A 20,631-nucleotide genomic window follows, 5' to 3' on the forward strand; every position below is an offset into this window, starting at 1 on the left:
GCAGTGTTTTAGTGCCAATATGCAGGCGGTAACATAGGATCATAATCCCTCTTAAAGTAATGCTAAAAGCTTTTACATTATTTAAAGTAGTCTGTTATCAGATCCCCACACACACTAAGTCTACCAAATCTGACCACAGTGCTCAGTAAACAAAAGCAAGTTTGCCTAGGGAATAAAAGATTTGTTATAGAGGCGGGACCAAGAATGTGATGTATACTGATCAAGTCTGTTACAAGTAGGAGCCGGCTGCAGAACATTCCTATTTACAGCCCAAGACAGAATCAAGCAGTGATCAGCAGGGAACAGTTACAAGCCCACCATGGCTTCCCTATTGCAGGATCCGCTCTATGAAGCCCAGCACCAAGCTCCTTCCCCAAGGAAAGACCTGGTAAACATTGTTGTCACACAGAAAGAGGTAATACCAGACAAATAGTCTTTGATCTGTTCTTGTTCTTATCGTGGAAAAGAAAAGCAAATTTAACATTGTCCTTAAAAGGAAGGCTGTGGTGAATAGATACTACTAATACATTATCATATTATCATAATTATATTTAATATCTAAATTGTATTTTAACATAAATCTGCAGCACCTCTTTCTCCATGTTCTTATTTTTGCCATAAAATGCTCTCTTTATACAGTTTAGCACTTTCTTGCACTTCTGTAGATTTGATCATTTTCTTGTCTCTGTTGCAGATGCTTTTAAAGTGAAATGAAAGTGAAATAGTTATGTAACAGCTACTTTATAATACAAGTACAATTGTGAGATTTGTTTTGTTATTATTACACAATGTTAAATGTACACAAGATAACAAGATAGTAGAGTCATTATGTCACACACTGTTTGAAGTCACTTCTTTGAATAACGCTATTGATGAGCATTTTCACATTATAAAAGGGAGGACAAACAAACTGTGCCAACATACCTCAATTTGAACATAAACATTTGCATGTTTTTAAAGTTTTAAAGTGACATTTCAAATTAGTTAAACACATAGGTAAAGTTGTGAGCTGCAAGCATAATGACACCAATAAGCAGCCATTTTCTCCCATGTGAAACTTTGCACAAGTAAGGCTTTACCTATGCGTTTAACCCCTTTGCAATTAGGGTCAATAATGCAACAATTGCATATTTTAATGAATTTGCGTTTGCTATTTTTTGTATTAGAATGTCCCTTTAAGAGTAAGAATAACTACAGTGTATAATAAAAAAATTACATAAAGGCCTCTATTTATCAAGGTCTGGCGGACCTGATCCGACACTGCAGATCAGGTCCGCCAGACCTCGCTGAATACGGCGAGCAATACGCTTGCCGTATTCAGCATTGCACCAGCAGCTCACAAGAGCTGCTGGTGCAACACCGTCCCCTGCAGACTCGCGGCCAATAGGCCGCCAGTAGGGGGGTGCCAATCAACCCAATCGTACTCAATCGGGTTGATTTCCGGCGGTGTCTGTCCGCCTACTCAGAGCAGACGGACAGGTTATGGAGCAGCGGTCTTTGTGAACGCTGCTTCATAACTGCTGTTTCTGGCGAGCTTGATAAATATGCCCCATAGTGTTAACCCAAATGTTTTTGTTTTTTTATATTAATAAAAATATATTATTAATAAAAATATATTAAAAGCAAATGTTTTATGTGAGCATGTATTTAAATTATAGTAAATTCAAACTTTCTGAATTCAGAAAAAAGTTCAGATTTGCACCTGTTACCAAATTTGCTTTGCTCTATTGGTATCATTTGTTGAAGAGTAAGTGTATAACACACACTCTTACCTAGAATCATTTTCAAATTGCATGCTCTGTCTTTACTATAAAAGTTTAATTTTTGCTTTACCCACCTTTAAATATTTCCTTCAGTATTGTTAAATTAATATATTGGTTCTATAAAAAAAATAGATAAGATAATTATTGGTCTAACCCATTCCACAGTTTTGCATAACCAACGCAGTTATATTAATATACTTTTTACCTCTGTGATTACCTTGTATCTAGGAACCTTCTTCCAGCCCCCTGATCTGACTGTTTATTATCTATTGTCTTGCATTTAGTATTGTTTTGTGCTAATTCTTAAATAATCCCCTGTGCCTGAACACAGTGTTATCTATATGGCCCACATGTACTTTCTGTCTCTGTGTTGAAAAGAGATTTAAAAAGCTTGTGATAAGAGGCAGCCCTCAAAGGCTTAGAAATTAGCATATGAGTCTACCTATGTTTAGTTTAAACTAAGAATACCAAGAGAAAAAAGCAAATTTGATGATAAAAGTAAATTGGAAAAATGATTAAAATTAAAAGTCCTATCTGAATAATGAAAGTTTAATTTATACTAGACTGTCCCTTTAATAGCCTTATAAGGACAATTAAACACATTTTGCTTTTGTGTACAAGTTGTGCTTTGTACCACACTCCCTAAAAAGGACCAAAAAGCAACTTTTGTAGCCTGAAAATACTGCCGATCAAATAGTTGGTTTAGCGTGCTATATCGTGGTATAAAGTATTATATTTACACAAAAACAAAAGGTTTCAGTTTCCCTTTAATGTCTCATAAATTCTAGAAAAAAACATGGTGGTCTCTTGATAACATCATATCTTGGATTTCCATATATTTTAAATGTTAACATTTTGTAAATGCTCAGTTCACTTAATACACATCATTGTTTCTGCTAGTTTAATTTAGAAAAAAGTAAAATTAGAAAATTACAACAAATTATATGAAAATATTGATTGCAATCATGTCTGGAATTGATAATATTAGTTTAGTAAAAAAAAATTGCATTTTAACACATTCGTATTTATCATTAAAAAAGAATCAATGAATCACCATATGTTACTTTTGCATAAGACTCATACAATACATATATATGTGTGCTGAAATTCCCTTGAACTCCTCAAACGCCATGAATACCCTAAGACATGATCATTTCTTGTAGTTTTTCCCAGTTGGAGTAAAACAAGAACAAGATTTTCAGGTTATACTGTATTCATAAATCAGCTGGCTTAACTCAGAAAGCTGCTCTTCTAATGAATTAGACATTAAGCAAAAACATACACCTAGAGGAATTGATTACAATAAACATTTGTGTTATCTATATAGTTAAGTATAGTTTACTAATCAGGGGTTTAAAAGCTACTATCCCAGAGGGAAAAAGTTAGTAGTCCACTCAATGTTAGATAGGAAAAACTCAAATTTCTAAATTGTCCACTGCAATTTTTAAGTTATCCGGAACCACTGGAAATTTCAAGCCCTAAATATATGCAGTGGAGCAGTAAATGCAATAAGATACAATAGTATCTATCTATCTATAAACAATATTTGTGCCAGCTGTCCCTGGATATTGTGACTATGGACAAGGGCCCACAATGTTTCAATATAAATGTGGACCCCAAGGTGCACGGAGGTTTAGAGAATAATGTAGAACTGCAAAAAGATCAACTAGTAAACCTTATCCAGCAACCCCATATAAAGCCTAAATAATCAAATATATATAGGAACCGTCACTATCCCAAAAAGACACTACCAAGGATGTCTGGTAAATAATATGTTATTTATTTATAATCTTAATCATGTGCAAAAAAGTGAACAAAAAGAAAAAACACACATTAATTGGTCTATAATTGGTCTAAGATATAAGCATATGCAAATCATTCATTACCCAAAGAGCAGGGGTACCCAGAAACATATATATATGATAAATTTGAGCCGGCAAGTAGATACAGTATATATGAATATATAAGTATGAAAAGTTACTAAAGAAAACTTCCACATAAAAACGTCTTGTTACTGGACGGCCACTTGCAAATAAACGTCACTTGGGGTTTCCCCAGGCACAATTAATCGAGTTTGTATCGGCTGTTGCAGACTTCCATGCTGTATGGAATTACAGCGTTCTTATTTTGTTTTGCACCCAGGAACCATTTTTATGTGAAAGTTTGCTTTAGTAACTTTTCATACTTATATATTCATATATATCTAATTGCCGGCTCAAATTTATCATATATATATTTTTCTGGGTACCCCTGCTCTTTGGGTAATGAATGAATTGCATATGCTTATATCTTAGACCAATATATATATATGTACAGTATATATATATATATATTTCAGCATAAGCCGTTAAGTCTCTGTGGAAATTTCTGTTATGCCCGTGGCTTGCTTCCTCCTCCAGAAGTAAGGTAGATACGGATCTTAAGTTTCTTCCGGATGGGTTAGATGTTAGAAAGGAGAGAAGCAGAGACAACGAGATAGAGTAGTAACGTTTAATACACTGAACCCTAAAGCTAACAAGGAAATGCACTTACAAATTTAGACCTTCAGAAATTGTATGAGGTATTTAGACAGCAATAGTGTAGTGTTCTGTTAGATATACGCTCCTGAAATGTGAGTCCAAACGTCAGTTTTATTCAAGAGAAGTTTGTGCAGTAGAAACAAGTCTGTAGCAAGCCCAGTGTAAATAAAACTAAGATAAAGCCAATGTCTATTTCCAAATAATAAAATTCCAGATTTATTTATGTGTAATAGTTGTACACTGATTTGTCAGTGTCAGTCACGGGGTCGGTGACGTAGGTATGTTCATAACAGAATAATGTCATATGTATTGCAATCCTCTATTTTTGCATTTGTCTGTATAATTAAAGGGGCAGTCTAGTCAAAATTAAACTTTCATGATTCAGATAGGGCATGTAATTTTAAACAACTTTCCAATTTACATCTATTATCTAATTTGCTCAGTTCTGTAGATATCCTTTGTTGAAGAAATAGCAATGCACATGTGTGAACCAATCACACAAGGCCTCTATGTGCAGCAACCAATCAGCAGCTACTGAGCATATCTAGATATGCTTTTCAGCAAGTGATATCAAGAGAATGAAGCAAATGAGTTAATAGAAGTAAATTAGAAAGTTGTTTAAAATGACATGCTCTTTCTAAATCACAAAAGAAAAAAATTGGGTTTCATGTCCCTTTAATTATGTATTTACCCTGCTGATATCTTGCCTTTATCTGTGTGATGTTCAAACCTTGCAAATACTTGTATTAATTCCTAAATTTATAATTTCACTAATGGTTTAACCACAGCCTCCCCCAAATTCTATTGTCTGTTATTTTTAACTTATCTCACCCTGAATCAAATTTTCTAAATTAGCCTTTGACTGTCTTTGATCAGGTCATTTCCTAATTTATTGCATTCAGCTGAATGCTCTGGCCTATATATTTAACACTGCTATGGTGAAAGCAATGCAGGGGTTTAGCAATGTAGGTTAGGTAGCAATATTGTAAGATCATCTGTTCACATCTCTTAAGTGAACATTTATAAGTGAGGCACAAATAATTATTCAAGAATTGGACAAGGAGTGGACAAGGGATAAGGCAAGTGCTGTTTTTATACTAAGTTGTATACACTGTTTGACTATTTTGTAAGAATGCTAAATATCTTCATATTCCTTTCTACCACCTTTTTTCTGTTTAACAAACTACTTTACTCAATTACTCCTTACCCCTCACCACCAGCACTGCTCCTTAGCCCATCTCTCTTAACCTCACCTTACGTTTGTACTCAAGAACGTCACACATTCCTAAAGACTCTCTCTCCTCCTTGCAACTCATCACAAAAACAGTCTCACTACTGCAAAACCGCATCTCATCTTATGTCACTATCCCTCTTGCTCATACTAGCTGCTGGTGACATCTCCCCCAATCCTGGTCCCCCACAACTTCCTTGCCCTGCACACCCATGTGTGCCCTTCACTAGACTTCAAAAACAAAACCTTAATCTTATTCCTCTTGCATCTAGAGCCACCACCCCCTTCACTTGTGCACTATGGAACTCTCGCTCTGTTTGCAACAAACTCACTTCTATCCATGACCTCTTTATCTCCTACTCTCTCAATCTTCTGGCTCTCACAGAAACCTGGCTCTCTCCTTCAGACACTGCTTGCTCTGCTGCACTTTCACATGGGGGGGTCTCCACTTCAGCCACACTCCTAGGTCTGACAATAGACAAGGAGGTGGTGTTGGTATTTTACTTTCCTCTAGTTGCACCTTTCAACAAATACAGCCCTTCTCTTCCCTCACATTTTCTTCATTCGAAACACACATGATTCGCTTATTCTCTCCCCTCTCTAAACGCGTTGCAGTCATTTACCGCCCTCCTGGCTCCGCAACTCTTTTTCTAGATCACTTTGCCGCCTGGCTACCTTACTTCCTTTCCTCGGATACCCCTGCCCTCATTCTCGGTGACTTCAACCTCCCTGTTGATAATCTCACTGCCTCCTCTGCAAAACAACTTCTGCAACTCACTTCCTCTTTCGGCCTGTCACAATGGACTGACTCTCCCACTCTCAAAGACGGTCATTCCCTTGATCTGATTTTCAGTTATCGATGCAATATCTCAAACTTCACAAACTCACCTTTTCCTCTTTCTGACCACCACCTCCTCACTTGTACCATCACCTCCCTCCCTACAACTCTCCCTCCTTCTACCCGTCACACTAAACTTCACAGAAGAATCAAGTCATTAGATCCGCAACAGCTCACTAGCTCTCTCGAACCTCTTCTCTCTTCCATCCCCTCCTTTTCCTGTCCTGATGAATCCATCTGCCACTATAACTCCACCCTTACATCAGTCCTTGATAACCTGGCCCCACCTACCATAACTAGGAAAACAAACACTCATCCTCAACCCTGGCATACTCCTCTGACACGGTACCTACGCAGATGTTCCCGTACTGCTGAGCGACACTGGAGGAAATCTCTGAGTTCTGCCGACTTTCTTCACTATAAGTTCATCTTGAACTCTTACTATTCTGCCCTTAATCTATATAAGCAACACTACTTCTCCACTCTTATCTCTACTCTTTCCTCAAACCCAAAACATCTGTTCTCCACATTCAATACTCTTCTCTGCCCACCCCCACCACAACTTTTCTCTCAGCCTATGATTTTGCCAGCTACTTCAACAACAAAATTGACTCCATCAGAAATTAAATCATTTCTCAACATACTACCGGTCTCCCTCCCCCTCAAAAGCTCACAATCATCCAAAACCCACATAGCCATAAATTTAGCTCTTTTGCCCCTGTTACAGAGGATGACGTTTCTGCCCTTATACTCTCCTCTCACCTCACTACCTGTCCCCTCGACCCGATCCCCTCACAAATACTCCCCTCCCTCTCTTCTACCCTTATCCCTATACTCACACACATCTTCAACCTCTCCTTCAGCACTGGTATAGTCCCACATCTCTTAAGCATGCATTAGTCACACCTATCCTCAAAAAAACCTTCTCTCAATCCAACCTCCCCATCCAACTACCGCCCTATTTCCCTACTACCTCTTGCCTCAAAGCTTCTTGAAAAACTAGTATATGCATGTCTATCCCATTTCCTTACACTAAACTCCCTCCTTGACCCACTGCAATCTGGATTTCGCCCCCTTCACTCAACAGACACAGCAATTGTTAAGGTTACCAACGACCTATTTACAGCAAAATCAAAAGGCCACTTCTCTCTACTTATCCTCCTTGATCTGTCTGCAGCCTTTGATACTGTCGACCACCCTCTTTTGCTCAACACCCTCCAATCCTTCGGCATCTGTGACACAGCTCTCTCTTGGTTCTCTTCCTATCTGTCTAACCGTACCTTTAGTGTAGCCTTCTCTGGGGCATCCTCTGCCCCATTACCTCTTTCTGTTTGGGTACCACAAGGCTCTGTCCTCGGTCCCCTTCTCTTCTCAATCTACATGTCCTCACTAGGTTCCTTAATAAAGTCCCACGGGTTTCATTATCATTTGTATGCCGATGATACCCAAATCTAAATCTCTGCACCAGAACTACCTCCTTCCTTGCTAACCCGTGTCACTAACTGTCTCTCTCATATCTAATCTTGGATGTCCTTTTACTACCTCAAGTTAAATCTCTCTAAAACTGAGCTCCTTATTTTCCCCCCTTCTTCCAAAATCTCCACCCACCATGTCTCTATAACTGTTGATAACTGCATCATTACCCCAACCTCACATGCCTGATGTCTTGGGGTCACACTGGACTCAGATCTTTATTTCACTCCTCACATTCAGTCCTTGGCTAAAGCCTGCCGCTTCCACCTTAAAAACATTGCTAAAATTAGACATTTCCTTACACAAGACACAACAAAGATTTTAATCCACTGTCTCATCCTTTTCCGCCTCGACTACTGCAGCTCTCTTACAATCCATAATGAACGCATCTGCAAGGCTCATCTTCCTTGCACGTCACTCTTCATCTGCCGCACCTCTCTGCCAATCCCTTCACTGGCTTCCTCTTGCCTCCAGGATTAAACACAAAATTCTCACTCTGACACACAAAGCCCTCAATTTCTCCAGATTGGCTCCCATTTTATGGAACTCTCTGCCTCGCTCCACAAGAATATCCCAGAGTTTTAAAATCTTCAGGTGCTCCCTGAAGACTCTACTATTCAGGGACGCTTACAACCTACACTAACCTTCCTATCTCCACTGCTATCCCCTAAAACCCCATAGCATGTAAGCCTATGAGCCCAGCTGTTTATAGTTCATCTTCATAAGAGCCGACTACAACAGTGCAACTCTCGGCAGGACCCTTCCTCCCCATTTTATACCTGTAATCGTTTTCATATATTTTATAATAATGATCGGATCCCTTTGGAGAGGTAGGGGCACGTGACGGGCATTGAGATATCAACCTATGTGGTATTTGATAGAAGCAAATATAAATAAACAGTAGCATGTGGGGTAGAGCATAAGATACTAGCGACATTGGTTTTATATTCTCGATGTGAACATGATGGTAGTTTATTGTAGTGTTGACACAAAAAGTATAATATGATAAGATGTTGGTACATAGAATCAAATTTCTATTCCCTATAGGCCCTGCTGTTTTGGGGGTTTGCGAGATCTGTTAGGTACTTTGTGCAAGCGAAGATGATAAAGAAAATATAATTTTATTGGGGATTTTAAGAAATGTTAGAGCTATTTAAGCGCCTGGTGCAAGGAGGGGTATATAAGAAAACATATGTATATACAGTACATATTCATGCATGTTAGAGTACAAACTACTAGCCTGTATAAACCTGCATGTACTCACCTGTGTGTACTCTCAGGCATTAATTCCCTTACTAGTAAACTATCTGAATACATGGACACCTACCGTCAACCCATAGTCCCCACTTTACCATCTTATCTGAGTGATACCCCTCCCACTATTATGAAACTATCCAATTTAGGTTGGGAAGAGGACAATAGATGGGTTAACATGGACGTTTCAGCATTATACACCAACATTCCACATAAATTAAGCATTGAGGCTATGAGATTCTGGCTGAACTCCTGCACCACACTCAGGTGTACTCATATATACACATACACCCACACATCTGTATATGCGTATATGTATATACACACACGTGCTGCTTATTCAATATATTGGAAGAGTGAGGCCATTCTAAACATAACTAATTAAACATATAATATCTAAGCGCTGTATACCTGCATACAATGGGAGGCAAAACAGCACACAGGAGGAACCTCTGCATATATATATATATATATATATATATATATATATATATATATATATATATACACATATTTCACAGCAAAAAGATAGAATAGTAAATCTCACAATATATTAGCTTTTAGTTAGAATCTTTGTTTTAATCTATTCATTGTGAGTGGACAGTGGATTGTGGGGAAATTAGACAAGAAATGCACCCAGGTCAATATCTTTGTAAAAGGGCCATGGTATCCAAATGTTGAAACACTTGAAAGTGATGCATCATAGCTGTAAAAAGTTCACTAGAAAATATCACCTGAACATCAAAATGTCCTAAGTATTCACACCCCATTGTAAAGGACTTTAAGCAGCAAATCAGTATGCCTGTCCCGGGACCGGCAAGGGAGTGAACCTCATGCACACTTGTGTTATTTCCCTATTCAGTTTAAGGAAGTTTACTATGACATCTCATGAGAACTAAGTGAAATCTCATGAGATCACAGTAAAAGAGTTCATGACGTCACCTCAGCACTGATGATGCTGATTTGCTGCAGTTCATTTCTTCATTTTTTTTAAAAATGTTTTACCTGTAGCTGGACAGCAGCTGAAGTATAACTTTTTACACAGAACTTACTCTGGTGAGCTGAGGGAATTGTGAGGTAGACTATCTTCCTTTTTTACATAGACATGCTCAGGTGATATTTTCCTGTCAGCTTTTTACAGTTATACTGCATCAGTTTAAAGTGATTTAGCATATGAGTATTATGTCCCTTTAAGACATTTAGCTGCTTATGTATCTAATGTGTGAATCCAATAGGTCTCACATTTCCTTAGGGTCAATTCTCTGTTTTCCCCTTCTTTGCCTATTTTAATATGTTTCAAAACAGTACTTTGGAGACTTTCAGTACCCTGTTTATGGAAAATCCTGAAATGTGCTGAGAGGTTATGGGACTTATCCCCCTTTTTTATGTTTGTAATATGTTCAAGGAGGCGTTTCTTGTATAATCATGTGGTGTGACCTATGTACTGTAGCTTATATTCACATTGGAGTAGATAAACCACATATTCTTATTTAAAGTTACATACGGCTAGATTTAGAGTTTTGTCGGTAACGACCCGCGTAGCTAACGCTGGCTTTTTTCTGGCCGCACCTTTAAAATAACTCTGGTATTGAAAGTCCACAGAATGGCTGCGTTAGGCTCCAAAAAAGGAGCGTACAGCATATTTAACACCACTGTAACTCTCGATACCAGAGTTGCTTACGGAAGCAGCCAGCTTCAAAAACGTGCTCGTGCACGATTCCCCCATAGGAAACAATGGGGCTGTTTGAGCTGAAAAAAAACCTAACACCTGCAAAAAAGCCGCGTTCAGCTCCTAACGCAGCCCCATTGTTTGCTATGGGGAAACACTTCCTACGTCTGCACCTAACACTCTAACATGTACCCCGAGTCTAAACAAGCCTAACCTTACACTTATTAACCCCTAATCTGCCGCCCCCGCTATCTCTGACCCCTGTATATTATTTTTAACCCCTAATCTGCCGCTCCGTAAACCGCCGCTACTTACATTATCCCTATGTACCCCTAATCTGCTGCCCCTAACACCGCCGACCCCTATATTATATTTATTAACTCCTAATCTGCCCCCCACAACGTCGCCTCCACCTGCCTACACTTATTAACCCCTAATCTGCCGAGCGGACCGCACCGCTATTATTATAAAGTTATTAACCCCTAATCCGCCTCACTAACCCTATAATAAATAGTATTAACCCCTAATCTGCCCTCCCTAACATCGCCGACACCTAACTTCAATTATTAACCCCTAATCTGCCGACTGGAGTTCACCGCTATTCTAATAAATGTATTAACCCTTAAAGCTAAGTCTAACCCTAACACTAACACCCCCCTAAATTAAATATAATTTTAATCTAACGAAATGAATTAACTCTTCTTAAATAAATTATTCCTATTTAAAGCTAAATACTTACCTGTAAAATAAATCCTAATATAGCTACAATATAAATTATAATTATATTATAGCTATTTTAGGATTAATATTTATTTTACAGGTAACTTTGTATTTATTTTAACCAGGTACAATAGCTATTAAATAGTTAAGAACTATTTAATAGCTAAAATTGTTAAAATAATTACAAATTTACCTGTAAAATAAATCCTAACCTAAGTTACAATTAAACCTAACACTACACTATCAATAAATAAATTAAATAAAATACCTATAATTATCTACAATTAAACCTAACACTACACTATCAATAAATAAATTAAATACAATTCCTACAAATAAATACAATGAAATAAACTAACTAAAGTACAAAAAATAAAAAAGAACTAAGTTACAAAAAATAAAAAAATATTTTCAAACATTAGAAAATTATTACAACAATTTTAAACTAATTACACCTACTCTAAGCCCCCTAATAAAATAACAAAGCCCCCCAAAATAAAAAAATGCCCTACCCTATTCTAAATTACTAAAGTTCAAAGCTCTTTTACCTTACCAGCCGGGGCATGCCCCAAGAAGTTCAGCTCTTTTGCCTGTAAAAAAAAACATACAATACCCCCCCCCCAACATTACAACCCACCACCCACATACCCCTAATCTAACCCAAACCCCCCTTAAATAAACCTAACACTAAGCCCCTGAAGATCTTCCTACCTTATCTTCACCATACCAGGTTCACCGATCGATCCAGAAGAGCTCCTCCGATGTCCTGATCCAAGCCCAAGCGGGGGGCTGAAGAGGTCCATGATCCGGCTGAAGTCATCATCCAAGCAGGAGCTGAAGAGGTCCATGATCCGGCTGAAGTCTTCATCCAAGCGGGAGCTGAAGAGGTCCATGATCCGGATGAAGTCTTCTATCAACGGCATCTTCAATCTTCTTTCTTCGGGAGCCATCATCTTCCATCCGACGCGGAACATCCTCTTCTCCCGACGCCTACTCGCCGAATGACGGTTCCTTTAAATGACATCATCCAAGATGGCGTCCCTCGAATTACGATTGGCTGATAGGATTCTATCAGCCAATCGGAATTAAGGTAGGAATATTCTGATTGGCTGATGGAATCAGCCAATCAGAATATTCCTACCTTAATTCCGATTGGCTGATAGAATCCTATCAGCCAATCGGAATTCGAGGGACGCCATCTTGGATGACGTCCCTTAAAGGAACCGTCATTCGTCGGGAAGTCGTCGTCGGAAGAAGATGGGTCCGCGGTGGAGGTCTTCAAGATGGAGCCGGTCCTCATTGGATGAAGATAGAATATGCCGCTTGGAAGATGATGGTTGCCGGTCCGGATCTACTCTTCTTCCCGGATAGGATGAAGACTTTGGAGCCTCTTCTGGACTTCTTCAGCCGTCGGATGATGGATGTCTAGCCCCCGCTTGGGCTTAGATGAAGATTTTGGAGCCAGGACCGATCGGTGATACCCGGTGAGGTGAAGATAAGGTAGGAAGATCTTCAGGGGCTTAGTGTTAGGTTTATTTAAGGGGGGTTTGGGTTAGATTAGGGGTATGTGGGTGGTGGGTTGTAATGTTGGGGGGGGGGTAGTGTATGTTTTTTTTTACAGGCAAAAGAGCTGAATTCTTTGGGGCATGCCCCGCAAAGGGCCCTGTTCAGGGCTGGTAAGGTAAAAGAGCTTTGAACTTTTGTAATTTAGAATAGGGTAGGGCATTTTTTATTTTGGGGGGCTTTGTTATTTTATTAGGGGGCTTAGAGTAGGTGTAATTAGTTTAAAATTGTTGTAATATTTTTCTTATGTTTGTAAATATTTTTTTATTTTTTGTAACTTAGTTCTTTTTTATTTATTGTACTTTAGTTAGTTTATTTCATTGTAGTTATTTGTAGGTATTGTATTTAATTAATTTATTGATAGTGTAGTGTTAGGTTTAATTGTAGGTAATTGTAGGTATTGTATTTAATTAATTTATTGATAGTGTAGTGTTTAATTGTAACTTAGGTTAGGATTTATTTTACAGGTAATTTTGTAATTATTTTAACTATTTTAGCTATTAAATAGTTCTTAACTATTTAATAGCTATTGTACCTGGTTAAAATAAATACAAAGTTACCTGTAAAATAAATATTAATCCTAAAATAGCTATAATATAATTATAATTTATATTGTAGCTATATTAGGGTTTATTTTACAGGTAAGTATTTAGCTTTAAATAGGAATAATTTATTAATAAGAGTTAGTTAATTTCGTTAGATTTAAATTATATTTAAGTTAGGGGGTGTTAGTGTTAGGGTTAGACTTAGCTTTAGGGGTTAATAGATTTATTAGAATAGCGGCGAGATTCGGTCGGCAGATTAGGGGTTAATAATTGAAGTTAGGTGTCGGCGATGTTAGGGAGGGCAGATTAGGGGTTAATAAATATAATATAGGGGTCGGCGGTGTTAGGGGCAGCAGATTAGGGGTACATAGCTATAATGTAGGTGGCGGCTCTTTGCGGTCGGCAGATTAGGGGTTAATTATTGTAGGTAGGTGGCGGCGACGTTGTGGGGGGCAGGTTAGGGGTTAATAAATATAATATAGGGGTCGGCGGTGTTAGGGCAGCAGATTAGGGGTACATAGCTATAATGTAGCTGGCGGCGGCATGCGGACGGCAGATTAGGGGTTAATAAGTGTAGGTAGCTGGCGGCGACGTTGTGGGGGGCAGATTAGGGGTTAATAAATATAATATAGGGGTCGGCGGTGTTAGGGGCAGCAGATTAGGGGTACATAAGGATAACGTAGGTGGCGGTCGGCAGATTAGGGGTTAAAAAAAATTAATCGAGTGTCGGCGATGTGGGGGGACCTCGGTTTAGGGGTACATAGGTAGTTTATGGGTGTTAGTGTACTTTAGGGCACAGTAGTTAAGAGCTTTATGAACCGGCGTTAGCCCAGAAAGCTCTTAACTACTGACTTTTTTCTGCGGCTGGAGTTTTGTCGTTAGAATTCTAACGCTCACTTCAGCCACGACTCTAAATACCGGAGTTAGAAAGATCCCATTGAAAAGATAGGATACGCAATTGACGTAAGGGGATCTGCGGTATGGAAAAGTCGCGGCTGAAAAGTGAGCGTTAGACCCTTTTTTGAATGACTCCAAATACCGGCGGTAGCCTAAAACCAGCGTTAGGAGCCTCTAACGCTGGTTTTCACGGCTACCGCCAAACTCCAAATCTAGGCCATAGTGTTTGTATGTGGAACGTTTTCCCATTTGTTGTGGAGGTTATTTCTTTTGTTGCTTTTTTCCCTGTATAGTTGTGTATGCAAGATTCACAATTGGCCCTATTACATTTAAAGAACCTCGTAGAGTGTGTTTGTAGCCAATTGTCAGACCTTCTTTCTTTCTTTAGTTTGCTGGGGGCAATGATAAATTTAAAGTTTTTATTTTTTCTGAATATGATTTGTGGTCCCTGTTCTGTGATGTCTTTTTTAGAATATGCCAGTGTTTTTGTATGATACTTCTAATATCATTTGCACCCTCATTGTATGTGGTGACTAAAGATACTTTAGTTTTTTTGTTTGTATTTCTTGATAGATTAAATGTTCTCTATTTAGTTTCTTGGCCCTTTCGTATGCTTCATTTATCACCTCCCTACCTTAAGATGTGAATTTATTTTTAAGTTTGTCTGCTTGTTTTTCTAAGCCATACAGTTTGGTGCGATACCTTCTAAGGCGTTGGAATTAGCCAAAAGGAATGTTCTTGATCCAACCTGGTTTGTGGCTGCTCTTAGCATTAAGATAACTGTTGCTGTCAGTTGTTTTTTTTAAGTATTTTATTATTTTCGTGGAATAAGGTTAAGTCTAGAAATTCTATCTCACTGCTGTAATTGTTTTCAGTGAATGAGAGATTGAAATAATTGGTATTCACATATTGTGTGAATTCCTGAAGTTAATTCTCACTACCTTTCCAAATAAATATGATGTCTTCAATGCATTGAGACCAGAAAACGATATGATGAAAGAAAGGATTGTTGTTCCAAATGTGTCTTTCCTCCCAGAGTCCCAAATACAAGTTGGCATAACTAGGGGCAAAGCCAGTACCTATCACCGTTCCACTTGCCTGGAGGCAAAAATATAGTTCAAAAGAAATGTAGCTCAGAAATGTATGGACTCCAGGAGGAAATCAACATTGATTTTAGGGAGTGTGGTGCAGGAGTTCATATATATATATATATATATATATATAAGAAATCCAATTGTCGCACGCTCTGGGGATTTTAAACACAGCAACCTTTATTCTTTGACGTTTCAGGGCAATCACCCCTTCATCAGACAACCATAAAGTGAAAAAAACAATGTCAGAGAATAAAGGTTGCTGTGTTAAAAAAATCCAGACAGTGCGACAATTGGATTTCTTTTGTGTTTAGATTCTGTACCCTGGTACTATAACTTAAGGCAAGTGGGAGTGCGCTACCAACCAAACTATATATATATATATATATATATATATATATATATATATATATTGTTATTTAACACCAGTTATTTATATTTTTACATGAAAAACATTATGGTTTTAAGTTAATTTAATTTTGAAACCAGCAGGAAATGTATGCACACATGTTTTGTGGGACATAAACTCACTGGCTAATAATATAAAAACCTCCCACTGCTCAACAAGTGGGCACTTACATACCTCCACAAGCTTAAATGGTTTAAAAAAATTAATTATATGTTAAAATGTTCCTTTTTAGACATAACAAAGAAATAATTAAATTTGCCTTTTTCTTTAGCAAAAATAAAACGCGTTTTTTCTGGCTAAAACAATTTTTTGGGGGCAGTGGAGGTAATGCATTTAACTAATGCATCACATTCATCTCCCATAATAGATCATTTCTACTTACCTTTTTAACAGAACGAGAAAATAAAAATAAAGCTAATGCTAACTTTATATTTGAAGAGCATTTTTACTGTACTTGTCCTTATCCCGACTTCTCCATCGCCATCTCTTTAGTTATAGAAGCAGAGCACTACAGCCATTTATAAGCATTAGCGCTAGCTTCTTTAGAGAGAAAAGATGTTACTTACTTACGCTGAGAGGCTGAGATAAGGCAGTATGAGAGAGCACCTATTCTCTCTATAGAAGCTAACATTACGGCTTCCAACTGGGGGCCTGATATTCAAAACCTCACTGCTCAGGTGAGATGATCTAAAAAGTCTCGTCGGTACAGTGAGGCACTTAAAATAATTTAGACACACTAATTTTATCTTGAGAAATATTTATGTTGCTATGTAGTGTTCTTTATGTGAAACAGAGACTCCTATATTACAATACAAGGTCTAAAAAATGTCAAAGATTTTGTGTAAGTGGGCGAGTGGGGAGGAGAACAAGTAAGGGTAAGTAAGGTTAAATGATCTTTGAGTATACAAATTTGTGCATTAACTTTTTTTCTTGTAGAATTTAAAGGGTAAGTATACTTAAATGTTCAATTTTTTATGGGACTGTTTTTGTGTCCTTTTAATTAGCATCGCAAATCTTTGAATATTTATGTCTGCTTGGTTTCTAGGTCTCCATAACAAGCTGGACTGTTTCACTTCGTGCTGATTACTGGGACAAGTTTCCACGCACAATTAGAAAAACACATAGTGAGTTTTTGAGTAAGGAAGCATTCGCCCTGCATGGTAAGTTGTATGAAAAATAAGTAGCTATGTACTTAAAGGGACAGTCAAGTTACAATTAAACTTTCATGATTTAGAAAGGACAGGCAATATTACAACTTTCCAATATACTTTTATCATCAAATTTGCTTTGCTCTATTGGTATTCTTTGTGGAAAGCTAAGCCTAGGTAGGCTCATAAACTGTTTAATTGATAATACTAGGAGATTGTTAAATATTCTTACGGAATCTAACAGATTAAATAGGCCCATAGCAGTAATTTCCCTCGACGCTGAGAAGGCATTCGCCGGGTTCGCTGGGAGTACTTATGGAAGGTCCTGGAAATCTTTCAATTTCCAGAACGAATGATCCAGGCCATTAAGGCACTTTATTCTCACCCTATGGCCCCGGTTAGAGGAATGGGATTCAGCTCACTCCCCTTCCCCATTTCCAACGGGACGCGGCAGGGGTGCCCCCTTTCTCCGCTGTTGTTTGTGCTAGCGATAGAGCCTTTGGCAGCTCAAATTAGAAAAGACCATGCACTTGAGGGAATAACCATCCATGGAACGACCCATAAGGTGGCACTTTTTGCCGACAACACCACAGTCTTCTCCTCCAAACCCCTACAAACCATACCCAGACTACTGGAGACTCTGGAGAAGTTTGGTAGTCTTCCCACTTTAAACTTAACCAACATAAAACAGAAGTATTTTTGAGGGGTTTCCCTGATGGGATAGCCAAATTTATACAAGATCAATATAAGTTTGTGATTAGGACTTCCCACTTCACACATCTAGGAGTTAAGCTGTCACATGATATCCCTACAGTTGTTAAAGCTAACTATCAACCTATTGTTGGAATTTAGATCCCTAAAAAATAAATGGAACTACAAATCGGTATCATGGCTAGGGAGAGTGGCAGCCATTAAAATGAGCTTTCTCCCCAAGCTTACCTACTTATTTAGGTGCCTCCCGATTCGAGTGCCCAAGCACACTCTACTTCAGTTCCAAAGTGAATTTACCAGATATATATGGCAAGGCAAGCCCCCTAGAATAGTGCATAAAACCCTCCAATACCCAAGAGTGCATGGGGGGGGTGGCCTCCCCATCCATAACTCACGCACATTTCACAATGGGGCGTCAATGATTCTAACAGTAAGTGGAGATCATTAGAACAAGCCTCACTACCTCACCAGGTATCTTTGAAAGACCTCATATGGACCCCTCCACATTGTAGATGGACTTTAGCAATAGACAACATTATCATTAAAGAATGCCTGGCCACATGGGAATAGCTTAGGCACTACAAACAAATAGCGCCCCACCCTTCCCCTATCACCTCCATCTCTGGTCTCCTGACAGGACTACCTGATTCACATGCAGCCACATGGGCAAGATTGGGTGTTGTGAGGGTTGCAGACATGTGGTCATCTAATCAACCAGACTCATATACTACACTAGATCAACTTAAAGCCACAGCCCCGATCCCACCCTACCTAACCTTCGGACACATTAGAGTAACAAATTTATTGTCTAGTTGGGGGTTTCGACCCTCTTCAACTCGCCAACTCACCCTGTGGGAAACTAGGTGGAAACAGGGGCTCCGACTAGGGAAACCTATGTCTGTCCACTATAACCTAATGGATGGCGCTGTGCCAGATGAGAAGGCCTCCCATATCTTAAAGTGGGAACAAAAACTCAATATATCCATACCCAGTAAAGACTGGCAGCGTACGTTCACACTCACACAACAAGCCCTACATGAGATGTACTTTAAACTCCTCACCCACTGGTATTATGTCCCGACTAGATTAGCCAAACTGTTCCTCTCAACCACACCCCCATGCTGTAGAAACTGTGGTCAGTTAGGTGCCCCAAGATTAAGCCACTTTGGAGTGCTTGTTTCTCCCTACTATCCGGTATAGGAATAGTATTTCCTAGAACCCCAGAGATAGCCTTACCTCATATAGGTATATGCGGTTTACCCAAGTATCAAGGTTATTTACCTTTTCTCCACAGTAAAGCTTTCATTAGCTAGATCCTGGAAAAAGCTAAATCCCCCACCATGGTGTGATATAGTTAAGCTTATGGCATACATGTATTTAATGGAGAGGAATATCTTCTTTTCCGCAGGAAAAGTAGACTTATTTGAAATTATTTGGGCTGAGTGGAAATCCAGGTTTGACACCCACTGGCTCCCGAACCTAGACAGATAGGGATCACCACATTCGGATCTTAGGCAACCCCCCATGCCCCTAGGCTTATACTTATCAGGAGTATTACTACAACTAATATCGACACCCCTAGATCAATCTAGACAGAAGGTAGGATGACACTTTCGTTCCCCCTGATCCTACCACCCCCCCTTTTTTTTCCTCCCTCCCCCCCAATCGGCCGCTAGCAGGGGTGTCAATCAGCCTGATCGTATAGGATCGGGTGCATTGAAGACCGCAGCCTCAGAGGCAGCAGACAAGTTATGGAGCAGAGGTCTTTAGACCGCTGCTTCATAGCTGCTGTTTCCGGCGAGCCTGAAGGCTCACGCGGAAACAAGGGCCATTCTACCCCACTAAATCTACCCCACTGTGTGTAGTTAACAAAAAATATTAATTGTGCTAGAAGGCGGCTATGGTTGACTTACTCAGAACCAACAACCCTCACAACTCTCACACTTTCCCTGAATTCTTATTTTATATCCAGAATATTATATGTACCAGTTCTAAAAAAAAAAAAACATGACACTTGGTTGCTAGGGTGACACATTTGGACCAAGCACCAGAATTTTTGAGCCCTCAATACACTGCCTTTGTCTGCAATCTGGTCCTAATCAGTTACTATGCAGATCTTCTTCTTTTTTTTCATTTATTTTTATTGTACAAAATCAAGAAAAACACAAACATAACACACATTTCTCCATACATTGGAGATTACAGCATAAAGGAGAGGTATAAAAAAAAAAGTTCAAAACATACAAATCAGAAACTTCTACTCATCTCAAGTATAATAGCAAATCCTTTCCTGGACAGTCACAAAAAAAAAGATCTTCTTCCAAAGGCTGTGCTTTGGAACTATCCCATAATGGTAAATGAACAAATGAGTAGATCAAGAATCTGTTTTTCATTCTAGATAACTCGTGGCCTTTCCTACCGTCTCTCCTGGACCTGGCTGCTGTATCTGTGTAGCAATCAGGCTCAGTTATCCCCTCTCCTCCTTAGTCCTGTGCACAGTGCATAAATAAATGAAGAAGCAGCCATAGCTGCTGGCCACACAAAGGTGCTCTGCAATACTCCCAAGGCCTGATCCTGAAGCTGGCACAGCTATTAATGCTGTCTCTACTTTCCCTTTTTTTGCTGCTGTGTCTGTGAAACAGCCAGACCAAGTGCTTTCTTTTCATTCCTGTTCCTGGATGCTTTGCTCTAACAGTTGCCTCCCACGCAATAAAAGGACCCTGTTGCTCCTCGTGAACTTTTTCAGGTGTATGCATGGCGTGTACCCTGTTAGCAGGAAATATAGTAATATGGTGCACAC

At 38.9% G+C, this 20,631-nt stretch overlaps 1 protein-coding gene across 1 annotated transcript in view; it reads left to right on the forward strand.

The window, feature by feature from the left end:
- The first annotated feature begins 319 nt into the window (after positions 1–319).
- The window catches only part of LOC128652517 (F-box only protein 36-like), a 98,583-nt gene continuing 78,271 nt past the window's right edge, over positions 320–20,631 (forward strand). Inside the window, exons 1-2 of the mRNA XM_053705452.1 lie at positions 320–415; positions 17,018–17,132. Of these exons, the coding sequence (XP_053561427.1) occupies positions 320–415; positions 17,018–17,132 (211 nt within the window). The remainder of the gene's footprint in view (positions 416–17,017; positions 17,133–20,631) is intronic.

The sequence above is a fragment of the Bombina bombina genome, chromosome 3 (assembly GCF_027579735.1).
Source record: "Bombina bombina isolate aBomBom1 chromosome 3, aBomBom1.pri, whole genome shotgun sequence".
Classification (NCBI taxonomy): Eukaryota; Metazoa; Chordata; class Amphibia; order Anura; family Bombinatoridae; genus Bombina; species Bombina bombina.